The following is a 25,045-nucleotide window of genomic DNA, read 5'->3' as shown; positions in this document are numbered from 1 at the left end:
AAAGGTTACAGAGTCACACAGAATACGTTTGATGAATTCAGCATACTTGATAATGGAAAGGCAAGTCCTTACATACCCCCATGAAGATGTCAACAGTAGTCTTGAGGAACTCACCGTGTGTAAGTCTGTGGCTAGTTTCTCTATGGATGGTTTGAGGTTGTCTACTGCTTTCAGCCCATCCTGAAAGAAACTAAAGAGAGAGTGACAAATCTACATCAGCTGTTTTCCCCACGAGGTGAGCACTTGGTCAAATGCACACTTTCACTGACTGCAGGACTTACTTGCACTGTGCGTGGAAATATTTGATGAGATTCTGGAGTAGGTCCACCCCTTTCTTGATCTTGATCTCGTTCACTTTGAGAAGATACTGCGAGACAGAATTTCACAATGTCAGAAAACCCTCCACTCCAGCTCTGGACTTGACCCAACCTGGCAACCCAGGCCTGAGCTCTATCACTTTCCTTACCCACCTCACACATCTGCAGCTGGAAGAACCTCCTCTCCTTCTCCATCTCCTCTGCGATCTCCGCCCCGCTGATCTCAGTGCGGATCATGCCGTGCTGCCGCGCATGCTCTTTCTTCTCCTTCTCAATCTTAGTGCTGGGACAGGAAGTGACATCATCGGGGGGGTCAAAGGGCATTTCCAACCACAGACACACACACACCCATACCAAACAGGAAATATACAGAGTGGAAGGGGGAGGGCATTCCATGCAACAGGGCATTATTTTGCATATGCTAACTAGCTTAGCATATTCCCTTAAAAAAGGATGCAGCATTTGGCTCCTCCTATGAGGAAGCAAAGGGAGACTTAAGTGACACCTGTTCTCGTTCAGATTTGAGAGCAGACGGCCTCTCACTCATGCTTTTGGATGTTAGGTCCTCGTCACTGTGGCCCATCACTAAACCAACGTAAACGACTTGTCTGTTTTTTGCACCTCAGTCAACAGCTTGGCTCATTTGAAACCATCAAGACACAGATGCAACAAGGCCATTCCAAAGGAAACTGAACCAAGAAAAAAACTACAAACGGATCATACCAAAAAAGACAGACAGAGGGGGGCATCAAGCTGATGTCAAAGTGGTGTGATTGCATGAGCCAGCGCTGCACTGTGGCCTGCTCCTGCAAGTCTACATAACATTATATAATCTACTGCTGTTCAAAAAAACCTTAACCTTTGATTCAAAGACACTTAAAGAAGTCAGTTCCTGCCACTGCTTCACAAACATTCATCTGTCTCAGGCAAAGTAATCTGGGTTATATTCAGTCATTTTGGGTGGCTTCCTTTTTTGGTCTGAAACCGTCATCTGGTAAGACATCAAGATGCGACTGCTTCATTAGTAGAACATCTGCAAAGCTGTCACCTTAATCATCAGCCCAGAAGCATGGGAGTAGAGAGAAAGCTAAAAATAGCCAGATGTTGCACAGCAGCCACAAGAGCCACCAAAGACCGTTGACACAGAGATGAGACAGTAAATCAAATGGGACTCTAACTGTAGTGACGATGGCAGGGTGCTGCTCGCAAACCAATTTAAGGTGGTCGGGGCCAGAGTGGACTTTGTGGCAGAGAGTCTCATCTCTTTCGGTCTGCAAATAGGAAAGGCCTCATTATAATCGCAGATTAAGAGATTAGAGATATTATAGAGATATGAGAACCAATCCGATTGTGATCGGCAAAGTTCAAAGAAAATCAGAGCAGATGGGACAACGATGTTCTCGATCAAGCATAGTACTGCCCTCCATTGATAGCAGACTAGCAGAGAGCGGGTGGCATCAATGGAGCAACAAGTCAGTACTGTCTCGTCATCAGATTGGCGTTGCAGAAGAAAATGTATTACCCTTTCAGTAAAGAATGTCCTTTGCAGCTTGGAAAATATATCAGAGTGGTGCTATAAAATGTCATATACCGTTGCATGCAAAATCACAAATGATGTCAGTGTGGATAGAGGGGTGTAGAGATGGGATGATTTATTATTGGTTGGGAAATAGTGGTCATTACAAGCACAGAGATGGGACAAGACAAATATCACATTGCATCTCATTCAACATATTGCTTATGCATTTGATGATCAAATCGGGCTCTACCAATGACAAATATACAGTCAAATGCAAACTATTATGATAGTACCAATATCTAGAGGTTATCAAAATGCTTGAGAATCAGTTGAACCGACTGCTACAGTATGGCCATAGTATGAACCAACGGACCAAAAGACAATGGAATGATCATCTGATTGTCTTCGTACTCTAAGCTAATAATGTCAATGGGCCAGAACCTAATTTCATATTGGTGGTAGTAAAATATATAAAAAAACTTACACTTTGGTTTCATAGTCTTTCCAGGACTTATCAAATGGCTTTTTCAGGTCCTGTGAAGAAAAAAAGCAGAAAGAAACAGGTGTCAGAACTTCAAATTCAGAAACAGAATGTGGAATAATGATGAGTTAGATCTACATAGGAATCCATTAAGCAAACCTATCAACATAACAACTTGGATGTGTTCACAAAAGCTCCACACACAAAAACCTTTTGGCTATATGTTCTCCCTAGTGGCGCAGTGGTCTAAGGCACTGCATCGCAGTGCTAGCTGTGCCACTAGAGATCCTGGTTCGAATACAGGCTCTGTCGTAGCCGGCCGCGACCGGGAGACCCATGGGGCGGCGCACAATTGGCCCAGCGTCGTCCAGGGTAGGGGAGGGAATGGCCGTCAGGGATGTAGCTCAGTTGGTAGAGCATGGCGTTTGCAACGCCAGGGTTGTGGGTTCAATTCCCACGGGGGGGGGGGGGTATAAAAAATAATGTATGCACTAACTGTAAGTCGCTCTGGATAAGAGCGTCTGCTAAATTACTAAAATGTAAATGTAAATGTCAACTGTAAAAATATGGAGTAATATTAGTGCCAAAATTCCGTTTCTGTTGGCACTAACATCACTCCTTAAAGAGGCTAGAAAGATATCAACATGGTCAAAACACACATTGTGATATGAAGCATACCACTGCACACACAGACAGCGTTACTATAACCAGAAGGCACTGAAGCTACGGTACACATCAATACTCCAGTCAGGTGATGTTACAAGCTCAGGGAAAACCCTGTCAATCTCCCTGCACTAGCCAAATGTTAACAAAGCACACTGCCAATACATGACTCAATCTTGTCATCCTTTTCCCTCTTCATTGCCGTAGACTACAATACAGTACAAAGTGCTAACATAAAAAAAGAGCAGTGCTCAGAATCGTAACATGGTTTAAGTGGCCACACCGCTGAACAGATTTCCCATGGTAATAGAGTAGCGTTCAACAGCTGTTTGATCAAACATTAAATTATGCAACACTTTTCCAGCACCGCACCAATGAATAAACAGTGATTAGGGGCTAACAAAAACAGACATTAACTGGTGAAATTGCCCGTGTCATTTTTCCTCCAAACACCGCAGCGGCAACCATAAATGCTGCTTCCAAGGCCATTGAACAGACAGTGGTAAAACATGATGAGATCAATGGATTATCTGATTGCACTGCGAATCTGCTTGTTATTTTCATGTTGATTTGCTGATTGCATCCCAATCAACAATTGTGGAGAGCACGGATTGCTACAGCATCATGGTTTTTGAAATGGCATTGCTCTTTCCTTCGGAAACCTTGAACTGTAACAGTGTTTTTCCTAACAAAAAAATGATTGCAGTGGCAGCCGCAGGCATTTTTAAAGAGTCATTAACTGGAATGAAAAATAAAGGTAGTATAAAAGGTGATGCATCCTCTAACAAAAGCCAATCTTTCTAAAGCTTTGTTACAATTAATGTACTATGGCTTTATTACAATAAATATGTTGCTATTTTGCTGTCATTATATGAAACAGATTGCCTGAAATCCCATTCTCAGTGTCTTACAGAGATGTTCCCTCTGTTGACCCCTGGGCCCGTATCCACAAAGCGACTCAGAGTCGGAGAGCTTGGCTCAGGTCCCAACATTTCCATATAAAATTCATTAATATCTAAAATGCTAAACTGATCCTAGATCAGCACTCTTCCTCTGGGACGCTTTGTGGATACCAGCCCAGACTCTTCAAAACAAGTGTGGCGGTCATGGATCCATGGTCATTGGATCATGGTCTGATGAAAGAGAGAAAGAGAAAGAAAGAGAAAGAGAACGAGAGAGAGAGAGAGAAACACAGAGAGACACAGAGCGCGTGAGAGAAAGAGAAATAGAGGAAGCAAAAAAAAAAAAAAAAAAAAAAAAAAGGAGAACACTGGCTAAAAATACAAGCCGCGGGAGCGAGACGAGTTGGACAGAGCGGCACATTCTCCAAGTGCAGCCATTCCTCTCTCATTCAGCTCGATGGGAAGTGAAGTTAGGCGCTAGCTACTGTGAGAGTGGGGAACAACAGTAGGGAGTGAAGTGGGGCGCTAGCTAGACTAGCGTGTCTGTGTGAGTAGCTACTAGCTTCCACACAACAGGGAACATGGCAGGGCAACTTAGCTGTGTGGAATGCTGGAAGAGCACAGCCAAACAGGGTTCACCTCCCATCCACTCTACCACATCAACACGCAACCTCTCTTTAATGAGTTTCCACAGAATAGATATTTGGGAGACAGAGGCTTTAAAACAAAACATAACACTCTTCTGTAAAGTTCTTGTCCTGCAACAGCCTTTTTCTTGGTCGAGTTTCTTGGTTCAATTCTTACCTCCGTTACCACTGTCCTTGTCTAATTGAACACAGCTGACTGACCTTGAATGCGTCAATGTGAAGTGTACAGCAACAAGACCAGGTTTAGGACTACATTGGAATGTAAATTGCTCTTGAATGGAATGGGTCCACTGTTGAGGTGATACAGTAGTGGAAGGTCCACATGCCTGTCCAGTGAGTTGGAATGGGACCTATTCAGACTGCTACGCAGACAAAGCCTTTTCACCAAGACCTCAAATCTAAACATGCAATTTACATTCCAATGTTGTCCTAAACCTGGTCTTGTTGCTGTCAAGGGCACCTGTTAAAAATCCACGACTTATGATCAGCCTCCACTCCCTAATCTTTTCTTGGTGATAAATAATGGTGAGATCACTCCTTTGGCAGAGCTCCTTATAGCTAAAAGCCTCCGCCAACAATTCTGTGTGTGTGGGTTTCATGACTGGGGGGGGGGGGGGGGGGGGCTGGGGGTTATGGTGTGTAAAAAAAAAACAAAAAAACAATAGATACAAAGGATCAGAAGGTCTAGCGCTGGAAGGGATGACATCATCCCAGTGTCCAGTCCAATCCGTAAATCCCCTTGCCCTGCTGTTTGATGGTCTCAGCACTTTCCACCAGTCTGCTTATGTTCAGTGTTTGGAGTGGGATGGTGGGTTAGGGGGTGGACACTGGACAGAGCTTAAGGGCCAATGCAGCAACAATAACACACAAGTATGAGGGCCTGAGCCAGCACTGAACTGCAGACAGACAGGGAGTGATGATGCTGTATCTTGGCTGGTTGTGCCCTATTCCAGTTTGGACTACGGATATTACAGGTAAATGCCAAAATAAAGGAAACACTTTATTTTGGCATTTGAGGAATACAAAATACACAACATGGCCAAAAGTATGTGGATTAGTGGATTTGGCTATTTCAGCCACACCCATTGCTGACAAGTGTATACAATTGAGCACACAGCCATGCAATCTACATAGACAAACATTGGCAGTAGAATGGCCCGCACGGAAGAGTTCAGTGACTTTCAACGTGGCACTGTCTTAGGATGCCACCTTTCCAACAAGTCAGTTCGTAAAATTTCTGCCTTGCTAGAGCTGCCCTGGTCAACTGTAAAACGCTGTTATTGTGAAGTGGAAATGTCTAGGAGCAACAACGGCTCAGCCACGAAATGGTAGGCCACACAAGCTCACAGAACAGGACCGCCGAGTGCTGAAGCGCGTAGCAAATAGAAATCGTCTGTCCTCGGTTGCAACACTCACTACCGAGTTCCAAACTGCCTCTGGAAGCAACGCCAGCACAATAACTGTTCGTCGGGAACTTCATGAAATGGGTTTCCAATGGTCGAGAAGCCACACACAAGCCTAAGATCCCCATGCGCAATGCCAAGCGTTGGCTGGAGCGGTGTAAAACTCGCCGCCATTGGACTCTCAGGAGTGATGAATCACACTTCACCATCTGGCAGTCCGACAGACGAATCTGGGTTTGGCAGATGCAAGGAGAACGCTACCTGTCCGAATGCATAGTGCCAACTGTAAAGTTTGGTGGAGGAGGAATAATGGTCTGGGGCTGTTTTTCATGGTTCGGGCTAGGCCCCTTAGTTCCAGTAAAGGGAAATCTTAACGCTACAGCATACAATGACATTCTAGACGATTCTGTGCTTCCAACTTTGTGGCAACAGTTTGGGAAAGGTGTGATCGGTGTGGAAGAACTTGACTGGCCTGCACAGAGCCCTGACCTGAACCCCATCGAACACCTTCGGGATGAATTGGAACGCCGACTGCGATCCACGCCTAATCGCCCAACATCAGTGCCCGACCTCACTAATGCGCTTATGGCTAAGTCCATGCAGCAATGTTCTAACATCTAGTGGAAAGCCTTCCCAGAAAGTGGAGGCTGTTATACAGCAAAGGGGGTAACAACTGCAGATTAGTGCCCATGATTTTGGAATGAGATGTTCGACGAGCAGGTGTCCACATACTTTTGGTGTATATTGAAAGCAGGTGCTTCCACACAGGTGTGGTTCCTGAGTTAATTAAGCAATTAACATCCCATCATGCTTAGGGTCATGTATAAAAGCGCCCAGTTGCCCATTCTTTTGGCTAGCGTGGCTAGAAGAAGACAGTGACTTTGAAAGAGAGGTCTCAAAGGAGCATAGGTGGTTTAAAGTAAGTGTGTGCTTGTGTGTCAGTCCCCAGATCTCAACCCAATTGACCACTGATGGAATTTCTCATGAAAGAATAGTACCGCATCCCTCCGATAGAGTTCCAGACACTTGTAGAATCTATGCCAAGGTGCATTGAAGTTTTTCTGGCGGCTCATGATGGCCCAACGCCCTATTAAGACACTTTATTTTGGGGTTTTCTTTATTTTGGCAGTTACCTGTACTTCATATACAGTGTACCCCTTTTCAACTGAAGTACCTCATCAATCTTAATCTAGGGCTGTCTCTGCCTCAGTAGAAGCAGACGGGACCCAGGCTAGTGTAACCAGACAGACCAGTAACCTTCCTACTTGTACATCCTTTAACAGGCACTGTCCATGCGGAAGTACCAACAAAATGGCATGAATTGAAGGGCCTCCCGAGTGGCGCAGCGGTCTAAGGCACTGCATCGCAGTGCTTGAGGCGTCACTACAGATTCGGGTTCGATCCCGGGCTGTGTCGCAGCCGGCCGCGACCGGGAGACGGCGCACAATTGGCCCAGCGTCGTCCGGGTTAGGGAGGGTTTGGCCGGCCGGGATGTCCTTGTCCCATCGTGCTCTAGCGACTCCTGTGGCAGGCCGGGTGCATGCACGCTGACACGGTCGCCAGTTGTACGGTGCTTCCTCCAACACATTGGTGCGGCTGGCTTCCGGGTTAAGCGAGCAGTGTGTCAAGAAGCAGTGCGGCTTGGCAGGGTAGTGTTTCAGAGGATGCATGGCTCTCGACCTTTGCCTCTCCCGAGTCCGTACGGGAGTTGCAGCGATGGGACAAGACTGTAACTACCAATTGGATATAACGAAAATTTGGGAGAAAAGGGGGTAATGAAGTTAGAGGAAACCAAAAAACGCTTCTTGAAACCCCCAGAGAGCAGCATATTAAACACCTATATATTTTCCACAGTTGAGGTTCAACAGTGGGATGGAGAGATGAGTGGAGCGTAAAATGGCCTGTAATGGACCTGAAAGGAGCTGCAAAGTAAGCAGGTAAGCGGCTACTTATCTCGGGTCCACTACCCTCAATAGGCCATGAGTCCAACCACTTCAGTGAACTCCTCCAATGAATCACTGGCTGAAAATGTTCTCTGCCTCAGTGGAAGTGGCATTTGTTGACAATTTAGACTGGTTCTAGATGCGGAGGGATTGTTTCAGTGAGGACAGAATATATCCCAACTACCGTGGAGCACAGAGGCTCTCTTTGAGCATAAAACAGTTGCTTACTCTGACACTTTCACAGCCCAAGTCCTCAGGAGTCTATCGCCCTCCATCCCCCACAGCAGGAGAAATCAGTGCTGTCTCAGGTAATCCCTACCATTATATCACAGCACTATCATAATAGTGTTACAGATGTTCATATTCCAACATGTCATCAGTCATAATCCTGAACCTATAAAGTTGGTGGGAAGTCCACTGTGGCTAGCGAAAGCTCAACCAGTGCTATTCGTTTAAATGTGAATTCCATAAATATGGATATCCCCTCGGTTTTCAAATCACTTAAGGGGCTTGGGCTGTGACACTTAAACGTGCAGAGTTTGATTTTAAAAAAGGACCTTCTTGATATCAGTAATCTTGTGCATATAAACAAGAATTACACAGTTAGCACTGAGACCATTTGTCCTAGTAGGAAGCCCACTGTGGGTAGCTCTCCCTGTACTATTGGCTCAAATGTAAATATCACTGACATGTCTACCTCTGATTGTTTTTAGTGCTTTCTTGGGAGGCCTTACAAGCAACCCAGAAAGGGCTAAAAATAGCCCACATTAACATATGTAGCCTGAGAAACAAGGTTCATGAAGTCGATAACATCGACAACATTCATATACTGGTTATCTCTGAAACTCACTTCCAGAAAGTATTGACACACCTTTTTCCACATTTTGATTGCGTCCTACCTGACAGATCGCTCCTATCAGGTGGCGTGGCGAGAATCTGTCTCAGCACCACGTGCTCTCACCACTGGTGTCCCCCAGGGCTCAGTTCTAGGCCCTCTCCTATTCTCTCTATACACCAAGTCACTTGGCTCTGTCATTTCCTCACATGGTCTCTCCTATCATTGCTACGCAGACGACACACAATTAATTTTCTCCTTTCCCCTTTCTGATAACCAGGTGGCGAATCGCATCTCTGCATGTCTGGCAGACATATCAGTGTGGATGTCGGATCACCACCTCAAGCTGAACCTCGGCAAGACGGAGCTGCTCTTCCTCCCGGGGAAGGACTGCCCACTCCATGATCTCGCCATCACGGTTGACAACTCCATTGTGTCCTCCTCCAAGAGTGCAAAGAACATTGGCGTGACCCTGGACAACACACTGTCGTTCTCCGCTAACATCAAAGCGGTGACCCGATCCTGCAGGTTCATGCTCTACAACATTCGCAGAGTACGACCCTACTTTACACAGAAAGCGGCACAGGTCCTAATCCAGGCACTTGTCATCTCCCGTCTGGATTACTGCAACTCGCTGTTGGCTGGGCTCCCTGCCTGTGCCATTAAACCACTACAACTTATCCAGAACGCTGCAGCCCGTCTGGTGTTCAACCTTCCCAAGTTCTCTCATGTCATCCCCGCTCCCCCGCACACTCCACTGGCTTCCAGTTGAGGCTGGCATCTACTACAAGACCATGGTGCTTGCCTACGGAGCTGTGAGGGGAACGGCACCTCCTTACCTTCAGGCTCTGATCAGACCCTACACCCAAACGAGGGCACTACGTTCATCCACCTCTGACCTGCTAGCCCCCCTACCTCTACGGAAGCACAGTTCCCGCTCAGCCCAGTCAAAGCTATTCGCTGCTCTGGCACCCCAATGGTGAAACAAGCTCCCCCACGACGCCAGGACAGCGGAGTCACTGACCACCTTCCGGATACACTTAAAACCCTACCTCTTTAAGGAATACCTGGAATAATTAAAAGTAATCCTTCTACCCCCACCTCCCCCCCTCCCCCACTGGCTATCATAAGTTGAATGCATCAATTTGTAAGTCGCTCTGGATAAGAGCGTCTGCTAAATGACGTAAATGTAATGGCAAGCCTAAATAAGTTCAGGGGTAAAAATGTGCTTAACAAGTCACATACTAAGTTGCATGGACTCTCTGTGTGCAATAATAGTGTTTAACATGATTTGTGAATGACTACCTCATCTCTTTACTCCACACATACAATTAACTGCAAGGACTCTCAGTCGAACAGTGAATTTCAAACACAGATTCAACCACCAAGACCAGGGAGGGTTTCCAATGGCTCACAAAGAAGGGCACCTATTGGTAAATTGATAAAATTACATTTAATGGCTGTGATAGGAGAAAACTGAGGAAGGATCAACAACATTGTAGTTACTCCACAATACTAACCTAATTGATAGAGTGAAAAGAAGGAAACCTGTACAGAATAATATTCCAAAACAAGTATCCAGTTTGCAATAAGGCACTAAAGTAAAGCTGCAAAAAATGTGGCAAAGAAATTAACTTTATGTCCTCAACACAAAGCCTTATGTATGGGGAAAATCCAACACAACACATGAGTACCACTCTTCATATTTTCAAGCATGCTGGTGGCTTCATCATGTTATGGGTATACTTGTCATCGGCAAGGGAGTTTTTTAGGATAAAAATAAACGGAATACAGCTAAGCACAGACAAAATCCTACAGGAAAACCTGGTTCAGTCTGCTTTCCAACAGACACTGGGAGACAAATGTACCTTTCAGCAGGACAATAAACTATAACACAAGGCTTACCAAAATAACATTGTTGCTTACCAAGATAACACTGAATGTTCCTGAGTGGCCTAGTTACAGTTTTGACTTAAATTGGGTTTGAAAATCTATGGCAAGACTTGAAAATGGCTGTCTAGCAATGATCAACCACCAACTTGACAGAGCTTGAAGAATTTTTGTAAGAATAATTGTACAATCCACGTGTGCAAAGCTCTTAGAGACTTACTCAGAAAGACTCAAAGTTGTAATCGCTGCCAAAGGTGATTCTAACATGTATTGACTCAGGGGTATTTCTGTATTTCATTTTCAATCAAATGTGCACAAATTTCTAAAAATATGTTATCACTGTCTTTATGGGGTACTGTGTGTAGATGGGTGAGATTTTTTTTTATGTCATTCATTTTGAATTGAGGCTGTAACAACAAAATGTGGAATAAGTCAAGGATTATGAATCCTTTCTGAAGGCATTGTAATTCCTTTGACGAGAAAATGGTAGCAATAAATGGTTATAACATCTACAGAAGAGACAGGAATGCCAATGGGGGATGTGTTGCTGTATTGAGAGTCATATTCCTGTAAAGCTTAGAGAGAATCTCATGTAAAATGCTGTTGAAGTAATATGGCTACAGGTTTACCTGCCTCACCTAAAGCCCATTCTTGTGGGAAGTTGCTATAGACCAGGGTTTCCCAAACTCGGGTGCACATTTTGGTTTTTGCCCTAGCACTACACAGCTGATTCAAATAATCAAAGCTTGATGATGAGTTAGTTATTTGAATCAGCTGTGTAGTGCTAGGGCAAAAACCAAAATGTGCACCCAGGGGCGGCCCCAGGACCGAGTTTGGGAAACCCTGCTATAGACAACCGAGTACTCTGTCAGTATCTGGATAATATGTGTGAAATGCTTGATAGTGTATGTGATATCAACCGAGAGGTATATTTTCTGGGTGACCTAAATATTGACTGTTTTTCATCAAGCTGTCCACTCAAGAAGAAGCTTCAAACTGTAACCAGTGCCCGCAACCTGGTTCAGGTTATCAGTCAACCTACAAGGACATTTACAAACAGCACGTGTATTGATTATATCTTTACTAATGCTGCAGAAATCTGCTCTTAAGCAGTAGCCACACCCATCGGATGTAGTGATCATAATATAGTGGCCATATTTAGAAAAACCAAAGTTCCAAAGGCTGGGTCTAAAATGTTGTACAAGAGATCATACAAAAGGTTTTCTAGTGATTCCTATGTTTAAGATGTAAAACGTATTTGCTGGTGTAATGAGGAGCAACCAGACGCTGCACTTTCTGCATTTATGACATTGTTTCTTCCAGTTACTGATAAGCATGCACCTATTTAGAAACTGACTGTTAGAACTGTTAAGGCTCCATGGATTGATGAGGAATTGAAAAACTATGGTAGTGAGCGACAAGGCAAAAGGAATGGTAATTAAGTCTGGCTGCACAGCTGATTGACAAACGTACTGTAAATTGAGAAATCATGTGTCTAAACTAAACAAAAATAAGAAACAGTACTACGAAACAGATAAATTACGTGTGTGTGTGAGAGACTGCAGGGGATGTTAGAGACTTCCTGTGTTCAGTCCAACACTACTCAGGCTGGTCTAGACACCTTCCTCCTGTACTCCACAGGTACCTCCCCTGGGAGAGGAGAGGAATGATGGAGAAAGCAAGGGAGGAGGGAAAAGGCCCTGTGGCTGTGTAGGTGAGAGATAGTGAACGGTACATACTGCAAGCTGGGGATGGAAAGTCTTTAATTGTCTCTCTTTTTAACAGTCTCGCACGCATTCTCTCTTTCTCTCCCCTCCCTCTCTCCTCTCACCCCCCAGTGGTAATGGAGAGACAGGCTGTGTGAGTCAGAGCAGAAAGCACCATAACTAGCACCCCATTAGCCCCATGTCAGGAGTGTAATGAAAGTCATCAGTGGGGTAATGAGCATATCTGCACCACTGCTTCTGAACTATTCTCCTCCCGCTCCTGCTGTATAAAATATTCTGGGCCCTCAGAGTTTCCTGTGCCAGTGAGCTTGGGACAGACACAGCTGTAGGCTATTTTGCGCAAGGGATAAGAGGCAGTGCTTGACTTGGGCAGGAGCTCACCAGAGTGGAGTACCGGCACCTCAATTTTCTACTGCTTGAGCTTCTGTTCCTCTTATAGAATATTAGCTCAAAAGTATTGTGGAGCTCCTGCACCTAAATATAAACAGTACCAGCACCCAAAATGAGTACCAGAACCTATTTCAGTCCAAGTCAAGCACTGGTAAGAAGTAATCAGGTAGGTCTATTTTATGACGTTTTCGGATCAAACATAAATTGGCTTTTAGTCTAGGCCTCCGCAATGGATTAGTTCATTGAGATGGGCGCAAATATTTATATATATATATATGTTTTATTTTGTTACTAATCGACTAAAACAATCTCTGTCGACCAACAGCCTAAAGACCAAACAATCGACCAGTCGACTAATTGGGGTCAGCCTTAATCTGTACACAAGCCTAATCGTTTGGGCTGATGTAGCCTGTGGATGCCAACAGTTACAACGGTGAGGGGGAGAGGGCAAGGTAGAGAAGAAAAAAAGCAAGAGTCCTTGGAGATTTGAAGAGGCAAGAGTGAGCAGCCATGGGATAGCTAGGGACTAGCTTGCTAGCCAGTCTCTCTGAAGAGAGAGAGAGAGAGAGAGAGAGAGAGAGAGAGAGAGAGAGAGAGAGAGAGAGAGAGAGAGAGAGAGAGAGAGAGAGAGAGAGAGAGAGAGAGAGAGAGAGAGAGAGGCACTAATGACCCACGTGGTTATAGTGTAGAGGTCAGAGAAGACAGTAATGAGTGCTGATGGGATTAGAGGCCTGGCAGACTGGATGGGTGTCTGGGCTCAGCCTCCCTTTTATATAAACAAGACGCTGATTGAATTCCTGCAGTAGGCTGTCTGCACCATCACACACTGGCTGGCTGGCTGACTGGTTTCTCCTGGAGCTAGTAGAATGTGTGGGCTGGTCCCAGACTTTACATGTGTGATGGAGTGTAGTTACGGTGTTGTCTAGTGCAAGAATGGTGCGCTGTTTATAGTTTCCACCCCCAACACACACACAAACAAACCGGGTCTGGGGTCGCACCGTGCCAGCAGGAAAACACCATCTCACACACCTTATCTCTACCAGGTACAAAACATGTACAGTACCTAGTAATTAACATCACACAAACAGAAGCCTGAGTTACTACAGTGCAGTAGGGTAATGGGAGAGCCTTTATACAAATCCTTATGGAGGCCTCTACTTTAATCTCTGCCTGTGATAACCAACACCCCAAACAGTGTAACAGAAAGCCATGGAGGATAGTGTTACTCACCCCTTTGACTCCTTTCAGGTCTCCTTTCAGCAGGCTGTCCAGAGGGAAGGTGATGATATTGTTCATGTTCTGGAACTGGAATGGACAGAGTGGAGAGGGCTTAGGTCAGAGGGGTTTAACACAAGCATGGGTGAATAGTGACAACCAGAGATGATGTGTGCTGTTTAAATGCCCTCACCTTAGCTGGTTGTGTGTGTGTGTGTGTGTGTGTGTGTGTGTGTGTGTGTGTGTGTGTGTGTGTGTGTGTGTGGGGGGGGGGGGGGGGGGGGGTTGTCTTTCGATATACTGTACGGTGTGTTGTTGTCTTAAAGGGATAATCTACTCCCAGAAATAGAAATCATGAAACTCCTGTCAATTTGGTGAAAGCCTATGTTCTATCAGTAGGTCAAATAACAATTTTCACCATGATTTAACTTCTAGTGGTCTGTCAATTCAGGAAATAGTGTAGGAACGCATCATAGCTATGTACACTGAGTATACCAAACATTATGAACACCTTCCTAATATTGAGTTGCACCCCCCCCCCCCCACATGTCACATGTTATAATAAGGTAGGAAGCAACAACAAAACACAACATTTTTTCACAACATATATTGTTCACATATTTTGCATTATTTAACAACATAAATCATAGGAATTTGTGGTTTTGAGAAAAGTATTCCTTTAAGTGACATACAGTGCCTTCAGAAAGTATTCATACCCCTTGACTTATTCACAATGTTGTGTTACAGCCTGAATTTAAATGCTTTAAATATATTTTTTTCTCAACCATCTACACACAATACCCAATAATGACAAAGTGAAAACATGTTTTTAGACATTTTTGCAATTGTATAGAAAACGAAATACAGAAATATATAATTTACATAAGTATTCACACCCGTGTCAATACTTTGTAGGAGCAACCTTGGCAGCGATTACAGCTGTGAGTCTTTCTGGATAACCCTCTAAGAGCTTTCCACATGTGGATTGTGCAACATTTGCCCATTATTATTTTCAAAATTCTTCAAGCTCTGTCAAATTGGTTGTTGATCATTGCTAGACAACCATTTGCAGGTCTTGCCATATATTTTCAAGTAGATTTAAGTCAAAACTGTAACTCGGCCACTCAGGAACATTCACTGTCCTCATGGTAAGCAACTCCAGTGTAGATTTGGCCTTGTGTTTTAGGTTATTGTCCTGCTGAATAGTGAATTCATCTCCCAGTGTCTGGTGGAAAGCAGACTGAACCAGTTTTTCCTCTAGGATTTTGCCTGTGCTTAGCTCCATTCCTTAACGATTACAAGCATACCCATAACATGATGCAGCCACCACTATGCTTGAAATATGGAGTGTTGTATTGGATTTGACCCAAACATAACACTTTGTATTCAGGACAAAACGTGAATTGCTTTGCCACATTTTTTGCAGTTTTAATTTAGTGGCTTGTTGCAAACAGGACGCATGTTTTGGAATTTTTGTATTCTGTACAGGCTTCCTTCTTTTCGCTCTATCAATTAGGTTAGTATTTTGGAGAAACTACAATGTTGATCCATCCTCAATTTTGTCCTATCACAGCCATTAAACTCTGTAACTGTTTTAAAGTCACCATTGGCCTCATGGTGAAATCCCTGAGCGGTTTCTTTCCTCAACTGAGTTTGGAAGGACGCCTGTATCTTTGTAGTGACTGGGCGTATTGATACACCACCCAAAGTGAAATTATTAACTTCACCATGTTCAAACGGATATTCAATGTTTATCCATCGACCAATCGGTGCCCTTCTTTGAGAGGCATTGGAAAACCTCCCTGGTCTTTCTGCTTGAATCTGTGTTTGAAATTCACTGCTCGAATGAGGGACCTTACAAATAATTTTATGTGTGGGGTACAGAGATGAGGTAGTCATTCAATAATCATGTTAAACACTATTATTGCACACAGAGTGAGTCCATGCAACTTATGTGACTTGTTAAGCACATCTTTAATCCTGAACTTATTTAGGCTTGCAATAACAAAGGGGTTGCATACTTACTGACTCAAGACATTTCAGCTTTTCATTTAAAATTAATTTGTCAAAATGTCAAAAACATAATTCCACTGACATTATGGGGTATTGTGTCTAGGCCAGTGACAAAACATTTGCAATTTAATGTGGAAAAAGTCAAGGGGTGTGAATACACCATATACACAAAAGTATGTGGACACCCCTTCAAATTAGTGGATTCGGCTATTTCAGCCACACCCGTTGCTGACAGGTGTATAAAATCGAGCACACCGCCATGCAATTTCCATAGACAAACATTGGCAGTAGAATGGCCTTACTGAAGAGCTCAGTGACTTTCAACGAGGCACCGTCATTGGATGCCACCTTTCCAACAAGTCAGTTGGTAAAATGTCTGCCCTGCTAGACCTGCCCCGGTCAACTGTAAGTGCTGTTATTGTGAAGTGGAAACGTCTAGGAGCAACAATGGCTCAGCCGCGAAGTGGTAGGCCACACAAGCTCACAGAAAGGGACTACCGAGTGCTGAAGTGCGTAAAAATCGTCATTCCTCGGTTGCAACACTCACTACCGAGTTTCAAACTGCCTCTGGAAGCAATGTCAGCACAATAACTGTTCGTCGGGAGCTTCATGAAATGGGTTTCCATGGCCGAGTAGCCGCACACGAGCCTAAGATCACCATGCGCAATGTCAAGGGTCGGCTGGAGTAGTTTAAAGCACGCCGCCATTGGACTCTGGAGCAGTGGAAACGCATTCTCTGGAGTGTTGAATCACGCTTCACCATCTGGCAGTCTGACGGACAAATCTGGGTTTGGCGGATGCCAGGAGAACGCTACCTGCCCCAATGCATAGTGCCAATTGTCAAGTTTGGTGGAGGAGGAATAATGGTCTGGGGCTGTTTTTCATAGTTCAGGCCTCTTAGTTCCAGTGAAGGGAAATCTTAACGCAACAGCATACAATGACATTCTAGACGATTCTGTGCTTCCAACTTTGTGGCAACAGTTTGGGGAAGGCCCTTCCCTGTTTCAGCATGACAATGCCCCGGTGCACAAAACGAGGTCCATACAGAAATGGTTTGTCGAGATTGGTGTAGAAGAACTTGACCGGCCTGCACAGAGCCCTGACCTCAACCCCATCGAACACCTTTGGGATGAATTGGAACGCCGACTGCGAGCCAGGCCTAATCGTCCAACCATGACCAACCTCACTAATGCTCGTGGCTGAATGGAAGCAAGTCCCTGCAGCAATGTTCCAACATCTAGTGGAAAGCCTTCCCAGAAGAGTGGAGGCTGTTATAGCAGCAAAGGGGAGACCAACTCCATATTAATGCCCATGCTTTTGGAATAAGATATTCGATGAGCAGGTGTCCACATACATTTGGTCATGTAGTGTACTTTCTGAAAATACTGTATCTACTGTGGAATTAAAGGCATATGTGTGCGTGTGGAATTCCTACCCTAGGGACATGGAGAGATTTCCATCCTGCTCTAATTGTGTGCATATACTCTAGGGTCAGAATGTTATCTGGAATCGGAGGCCTTTGGGGTAGATCAGTTTTCCATCACAGTGTCCAAAGTGCTACTTGAAGACCAAATACCTGCTGGATCCAATTTACCGAGACCCTGCTTTGAATCCAATAGATTCAAACAACCCCAAAGCTTTATTAGAAACACCTGACAGTCATTCTAGAGGATTTTGCCTCACCACAGGAACAATGTCAATTTACACAGAGAGCTGATTCACTGGTGATTTAATCTGTGTTGCCTCAAGAACTGACCACATGGGTTGCCAGGTATGGGTTAATCTCGGTTTTTCCTCTCACCAGGTTTTTGAAGAGGGCAGTGAGCTCCTTGGTGAAGACCGAGAACTTGAGGAAGGCAGAGCCCAGGTCGGGGTCATCCCTGTAGACACAGTTCTCCCCAAACTTCTCCAGAGCCTGGGTGTACTGCTCCTCGTTCTCCACATGGGCTGGAAGGAGAGGAGAGAGAGAGAGAGAGAGAGAGAGAGAGAGAGAGAGAGAGAGAGAGAGAGAGAGAGAGAGAGAGAGAGAGAGAGAGAGAGAAGAAGGGATGAATACGGCAGCACAATGCCAGTGTGCAATTTAACAATCAGTCTGCCAGCCTGTCCTTCAGGTATGGACATACACACGGGCCATCTCAGCAGGATAACATGTGCAAGTGCACACGCACACCTTTTCTGATCCTTACATGGCAAAAATCAATCCCTTCCAATGAATAATAAATAGGGGCCTTGTTTAGAGTGCACAGTGCAGTGTGTGTGGAATTCCATTCACTCCGATATCCCCCCCATCTCTCTGGCATTGTCTTTGGGAATCAAGGACACAATGGGACAGGAAGAGAGAGAGCGTTGGAGAAGACAGTGTCTGCATCCCAAATGGGGATGGGTCAAAAGTAGTGCACTATATAAGGAACAGGGTCCCATTTGGGACACAGCCTGTGTTGTCACACTGGAGTGACTCCAGAGCAGTGGCCATGTGGCGGGGATGAGAAAAACTAAGGCCTTGAAAGAGGAAGAGAGACAGACAGTCAAAGGGAACTGTGGTTACACTGTCTGGGTTCAATTGTGCAGACGGGGTATCACAAACTCTCTCCTACAATGAGATGAAAGAAAGAGGAATTACTCATGAACGATGCCATTCATTAGACTGTAGGAGTCGATAGCTAAAACTGCCAGTGTCACTGGTTACAGTATGCACTTCCTGATTGTAACCCAGCTAGCACATAACGTTCTGAGAACCAAATGTATCTTAAGAGCTTGGTAAGAGCGTGTTTGTCCTATGGTCATTTTGCATACAACCTTCCCATAACGTCTTCTACAGGTTCCCTCATGTTTCTATTTAAAGTAATGTTCTCAAATTGTTCAGAGAACGTTAAGAAACAACGTTCTTCTGTGGGAATTCCAGTTAATTTTTACATTCACATTTTAGTAATTTAGCAGACGCTCTTATCCAGAGCGACTTACAGTTAGTGCATTCATCTTAAGATAGGTGGGACAACCACATATCACTGGCATAGTAAGTATATTTTCATCAATAAAGTAGCTAATCAGCAGAGTCATACTGGGGGGGGGGGGGGGGGGTTTGGCCAGCAGGGATGTCCTAGTCCCATCGCGCTCTAGCGACTCCTTGCGGCGGGCCGGGCGCATACACGCTGACTTCAGTCGCCAGTTGTACGGTGTTTCCTTCGACACATTGGTGCGGCTGGCTTCCGGGGTAAGCGAGCAGTGTGTCAAGAAGCAGTGCGGCTTGGCAGGCTCGTGTTTCGGAGGACGCATGGCTCTCGACCTTCGCCTCTCCCGAGTCCGTACGGGAGTTGCAGCGATGGGACAAGACCGTAACTACCAATTGGATATCACGAAAAATCTTCACTTCCGTTCTCAGAATGTTAAAAAAATAAATTATGGCTTCGTTCCCAGAAGCAATTGGAAAACAAAAACGTACGTTCCCACAACTTCAAAGGAACCAAATGTGCTAGCTAAATGACTAAAATGTACATGTTAAAGTTAGGTTGATTCTAAAACTAAGGCTAAAGCTAATACATATGGGTGTGGTATTTCATTAAAAAGGAGAGTCAAACCTAAGAGGAACAGGAAGTGGGCAATTCAACTAATCAAACCCAGCAGCACCAACTCAAGCAACAAAAGGGAAGTCCATAAAGCAGGCCTGACAGATGTCACCTAGCCTCTGAGCCACACTTCATTTAGTGCTGCTAACAGCTAATAAACCAGAGGTGGAGAGGAACACTGGGATTTGAGGCACTGGTTCGGTGCAGGGAGCGTTGCCATGACGATCCAGAGACTTCCCCTCGAAAACACAGAGAGAGAGAGAAAAAAGCGAGATGTGTTAATGTTTACTGTTCATTTTTTATTCCCCTTTTGTTTCTTGTCTATTTCACTTGCTTTGGCAATGTAAACATGTTTCCCATGCCAATAAAGCCCTTTGAATTGAATTGAGAGAGATAATATTTTTGACAAGTAGTATGGAGCTGCGGCTCTGAGTATTTTTTCTTCATCCTATGTAATGTTTTCTCAGTAAAAAAATATTTTTTCTGTTCAGAGAAAGTAGTCATTAAAGTTGTTTAGGTTTATGTCCCATCCTACATCCTCATATTACCAGGTTCTGACCACTAGACGGTGCTGTTCCTACTATTAGGTGATTTGTTAAAGGGAAAGTTCACCCAAATTACATATTGGTTTCCATACCCTGTAAGCAGTCTATGGAAAAGGTACGACAGCAACCTATGCTTTGGTTTTGTTTACTTGGCCACTGTAGCATTTGTGGCACACATCCTCTTTCCTGTGCTTTTTGAGGTGGAACGAGATACAGTAAAGGAGACAGACAGACAGACAGACAGACAGAGACAGACAGAGACAGACAGAGACAGACAGACAGAGACAGACAGAGACAGACAGAGACAGACAGACAGACAGACAGAGATGAGAGAGAGATGAGAGAGAGATGAGAGAGAGATGAGAGAGCGGTGTGGAGGAGGAGTGTGAGTATCGACACCCCAAGGCATCTGCCCCCAGAGAATGAGTCAGCAGAACACATTATCGCACAGCATCTGTCCAGACAGACTGCCACACACAAACGAGCAACTTTTAACGTGTTCACACGTGAAATTGAAAAACTACAAGCAACTCTTATGGTCGTGCAATAAGATCAAGGTGGATGAATCATGTCTAGAACCAGCATATCATAAAAATCCAACTGCAATGTTAAACATGAACGACAAGCACTGCGTTCGGAGTCCTCTGAGCTCATAGGCATAGATTTAACGGGCGAGTTGAAAGTCCTTTTTAAAGGCTTTTAAACCTTATTCCCAAAGACAAAATGTCTACTGAAGGACATTTTTCCTGCTTTTAGAGAACCCATAAAGCTCTAGTCAAGTTACCTAAATGGGACCTACCGATGAACTCCTTTTGGGTTGCTGTTATATTTGCCCTTGCTCACCTCTGGCCATAGGTGTCTAACGGTACAACACGCGTTCAAACACACGCAGACTGTTTAGGCAGCAAACCCAACTGCTTTGTTGTGGGTTGCCCTGGCCTGTGTGTCGCCAGCGGGCCCTGCCTGGGCTTTTGTTTTGAAGTGGCACCTGAGTTCAGGGTCTCTCAGTGCCTTAACTATCAACCCATGACAGAACACACCCGGTGTAAAGCCCACAGGGTTAGTCTCCTGTTTACTGTTATGCAACCCCAGCCGTTAGACACGTCAGGGTACTGTGTGTCTGTGAGGGTGTAAATTGTAAATACACTAGTATACACCACCCTCCATTGCATTCCTACACTGTCTCGTCTCTTTCCGTCTCAGCCAGGGATAGTCAGTGATAACATGACATGGAGGGCTGTGTTCTGCTGTTGTGGATGAGTCGATGGAATGACTTGGGTTCCTGTCTGTGGCAGGCCCTCAGGAAAGGAGAGGTGACACATTCACCCATAGAAAGCTCTTTGACAATCAACACACGGGCAGACACACAGTTCTTTGACAACTTAATGGATACAAAGACACACAGAACAAACCAACTGTAGATCTGCAACAACAAACGTAATACACACACACAGACATGCATACACACACGCCCCTGCTGTGGATTATCTAACAGCACAGAGAGTGGTGGGGGTGTTGTTACGCCAGCATTGTCTGCTTCCCCAGACAGATCTCTGTTTAATCAACAGATAGTCGCCTAGCTTCTGTTTCCTCAACCCAAACTCTCACACCACACACACACTCTAGGGGGGTCAATCACAAGCTTACTTTGCTGGAGGTTTCAGCACTGACAAACTCCATGTCCACATCCCTATCGATTTCCAGCTTAGGGCCACTCTCCATGGAGGCTGAATAAATACTGCTGGACTTAACACCCTTTTCACAATATGGCCGTTAAGGTTTACCCAGAGGACAACCAATTGGAGGAGAGAGGGGTCGTCGTTAGGGGAGAGCTCAGTGAGAGAGGCCAGAGGAGTAAAATGTGTGTGTGTGTGTGTGTGTGTGTTATGGCTGTCCTGCGGTTTCTGTGGCTCTCAGTGGCCTCTACCTGCAGTTAAGGCACAGACACATCTATCCACAGTGTAGTTACATTATGGAAACCTAATTCACTCCGTTACCTAGAAGCTTGGCGATAAAGTGTGTGTGTGGCTTGTGATGGAAAAAGGCGAGACTGCACGGGGAATGACAAATTAATTCATGTGTGTCTGTATCTACAGTATGTGAGTGTGTGCTTCCAGTATAATGTATGGTATATTCATCACAGTTTACAACATGTGTGTATGCAAGCGAGTACTAAGTAGATGTGTACTCATTATCATGGGTGTGATGCCTGCCTATGGAGCCATGGGCTCATCGTGACAAAGTTTACCCAGAAAAACAGATCTAACCCAGTGGCACAGCAGTGCATACAGCAAACACCATCAGCTAGACCAACAGCTGTGTCTGAAAATAAACCACCCAGATGAAAAACAGCTCTGCAGGCCCAGTGATGGGCAGACTGATAGGCGGCACCAGGGAGCCATGTGGCGTGGCAAGGGGAAGCTCTGCTCCAGTTCTGTCAGTCTGACCGGGCTATCCGCTGGGTCCCTGTCCTCCAGGAGGATGGTGCTTTGTCCGTGGTGAGGGAGATACATATCATCTTCTCAGTCACTGTGACTGACTGCCTGCGTGCCTGATTGACTAAATGCCTGACTGTTCAAGACAGGCAAGAGAGGCTGCTCAGATCAACTGTAACAAGGTGAGAATCTCTTGGTGCTGCTTTCCGAGAAAACGATTCTTGTCCATTCGACAACATAGCTAGCTTCACATCTTCTCAAAAACGTGCCTTTTTACCTGAGTGTGAGAAAGGAGGGAGGAAGAGATGGAGAGGCAGAGGGAGACTGAGATAAAACAGCTTGTCGGTATTGCTGGAGGGAATAACATTACAAACCTGGGCATGTGAAGGTCGTGGTTGTCAAAGCTATGGAGGGCAGGCAGCAACACAGATAAAACAAAATCTACAGAGCAAAGAGAGACTTCTCCCCATTCGGACCAACTGTCAGGGATGAATATTTCACCAAAGGAGAGTGAGGCCCAGGTAACTGACTAAGATTGTGGGTAGGGAAGGGAACTTGGGAGAGATGTATAGGTTCAGTTCAGTGCCTCTAGCCCACATTAGAATACCAAGCAGCACAGACTCAAAGTTGCATAGACCTCCTGACTGGTCAATACCAACACAGAATCTCACTGACAATGATGTCGAGCTGTTAAAATGTCATTCTTCTTCTTAATGGTCAAGTTTAGCAATCCCTCCAGGATTTCACAGGGATTTTCTGTGATATTTGCAGGCAAAGATCCTTGATTTTGCTGCAGCAATTCTGCCATTTGCAATGATTTTGTCCAATTTGTGGTGAAAATGCGCTGACGAGGGAAAAGGTTTGTCGACGTGTGGCTTGATTGAACCATATTGTGCAGTGATTGGTTGAAATTGCGAGCACTCTTTTTGTATTGCAGTGGTGGGTCCGTTTCTACGCTAAAATATTGCAATGATATGACTGTTTTTAATGCGTAAAAAGTGCAGTGATTGGTCAAATTTGCAAGCCCTTGCATAATATGCAGGGAATTGTTGATATTACAAAAGCATATGTGAGCGCAGAATCCTGGAGGGACTGGGTTAGGTTCTGGGTTAGGTTCTATGCCTAAGGGTACCTTCTGTTCTATGCAGAGCCTGACACAAGCGCTAAATATGATAGCTAGCATTGGAACCAACTTTAGCACTAATGCTAACAAGCCCGGCAACACAAGCTTTCACTGTTCATATTGGAACTGACAAAGTCTCTGCACAGAAGGGCCAGTGAATGTAAGCTCCCACACCTCTGCTAAAGCAAAATAGTCTTCATTCACAGCATTAATTCTCAGGAAGACTGGTTGGTCACCAAATGTTCTCCTCATTTGTAATCAACCTCTGCTCTTCTTCTGACTGAGGGTACATTCAGAAAAGGGTCCATCTAGATGAATGACAAGGGGCAAACCACAACATGAAAGAACACCAATAGTGGAATGTCAAGGACAGATTCAAATCTAATGTGAGCGACGACTTCGGAACATCTCTTACTTCACAATAGTCTCTTTACATCAATGACCAGAGCAGTACAACTACTTTGATTTTTCTACAGCATTCTTAACACTTCTGCCTCGTGAAATTAACAAGACTACTTGAAAGGTTGTATTGACAATAAGTCCAGAGTTACTGAATACGAACAACACTAACTAATATTACCTACAGGTATCTAATATAGCTGTAACACATCTGACAGCTGAGCAGAGCTGACAGGGGTGTAATAAACCTGGGTGCTGATGTCTTGACTATTTCGTTTTCTGAGGCCTGAGGTTAACCAGTAGTCGAGGTTTATCTGTGAGGATCACAGACTAAAGCCTTCAGGAGAGATTAATCTCTCACGTCACCAGGCCTCAGATTTACTGCTGGCCTCCAACGCCACTCAAATCAGGTAGCCTAGCAGTTAGAGCATTGGGCCAGTGACCTAAAGATTGCTGATTCAAATACCCGAGCCGACAAGGTGAAAAATCTGTCGATGTGCCCTTGAGCAAGGCACTTAACTCTAATTTACTCAAGGGGCGCCGCACTACTATGGCCGACACTGTAAAACATTTCACTGCACCTTTAAAAAAAATGTTATCGAAACCTTCCTGTTATGCACTGATTTTACTGTACTGAACATCTACGCAGTTATTACGTTTCTCAAATGAGCAATGGCTTGTACTGGCACCTTAGGGGAATTGTAGGCTAGGTTACAATCACAAGCTGCTAGCTGCGTTTACACGCTCATTGTACGCTCACGCTCAGTGGCTAGCAAAGCCATCAAATTTACATTAAATTTGAATCTCTAACTTCCCTTTATGTCAGCAAAAATAATGTCAGAAACAAGATGAATCTATAGTGTGTTTTCTGTACTGAAATACAGATAATTACCTAAAGCATACGGATGGAACCCCTGGAGTTTCTGTTGTCCAAGAAACAATTAAGATTGTCAGTGTTAAGAGGTCCATAAAGCCTCTTACCGAAAGTGCTTAAAAGCTTAATGTGGTTTTAAAGAATTTAAGCCACTTGTTTTT

The 25,045-nt window shown here is 44.7% G+C and overlaps 1 protein-coding gene across 1 annotated transcript in view; it reads right to left on the bottom strand.

Moving 5' to 3' along the window:
• The window catches only part of asap2a (ArfGAP with SH3 domain, ankyrin repeat and PH domain 2a), a 73,513-nt gene that overhangs the window by 25,294 nt on the left and 23,174 nt on the right, over positions 1-25,045 (bottom strand). Inside the window, exons 3-8 of the mRNA XM_084143694.1 lie at positions 17,747-17,892; positions 13,948-14,022; positions 2,321-2,370; positions 471-600; positions 282-367; positions 115-190 (exon numbers count right to left, since the gene is read on the bottom strand). Of these exons, the coding sequence (XP_083999820.1) occupies positions 115-190; positions 282-367; positions 471-600; positions 2,321-2,370; positions 13,948-14,022; positions 17,747-17,892 (563 nt within the window). The remainder of the gene's footprint in view (positions 1-114; positions 191-281; positions 368-470; positions 601-2,320; positions 2,371-13,947; positions 14,023-17,746; positions 17,893-25,045) is intronic.

This window comes from Coregonus lavaretus, assembly GCF_964263955.1.
Source record: "Coregonus lavaretus genome assembly, chromosome: 27".
Classification (NCBI taxonomy): domain Eukaryota; kingdom Metazoa; phylum Chordata; class Actinopteri; order Salmoniformes; family Salmonidae; genus Coregonus; species Coregonus lavaretus.
This window is presented reverse-complemented; position numbering and strand designations above follow the sequence as displayed.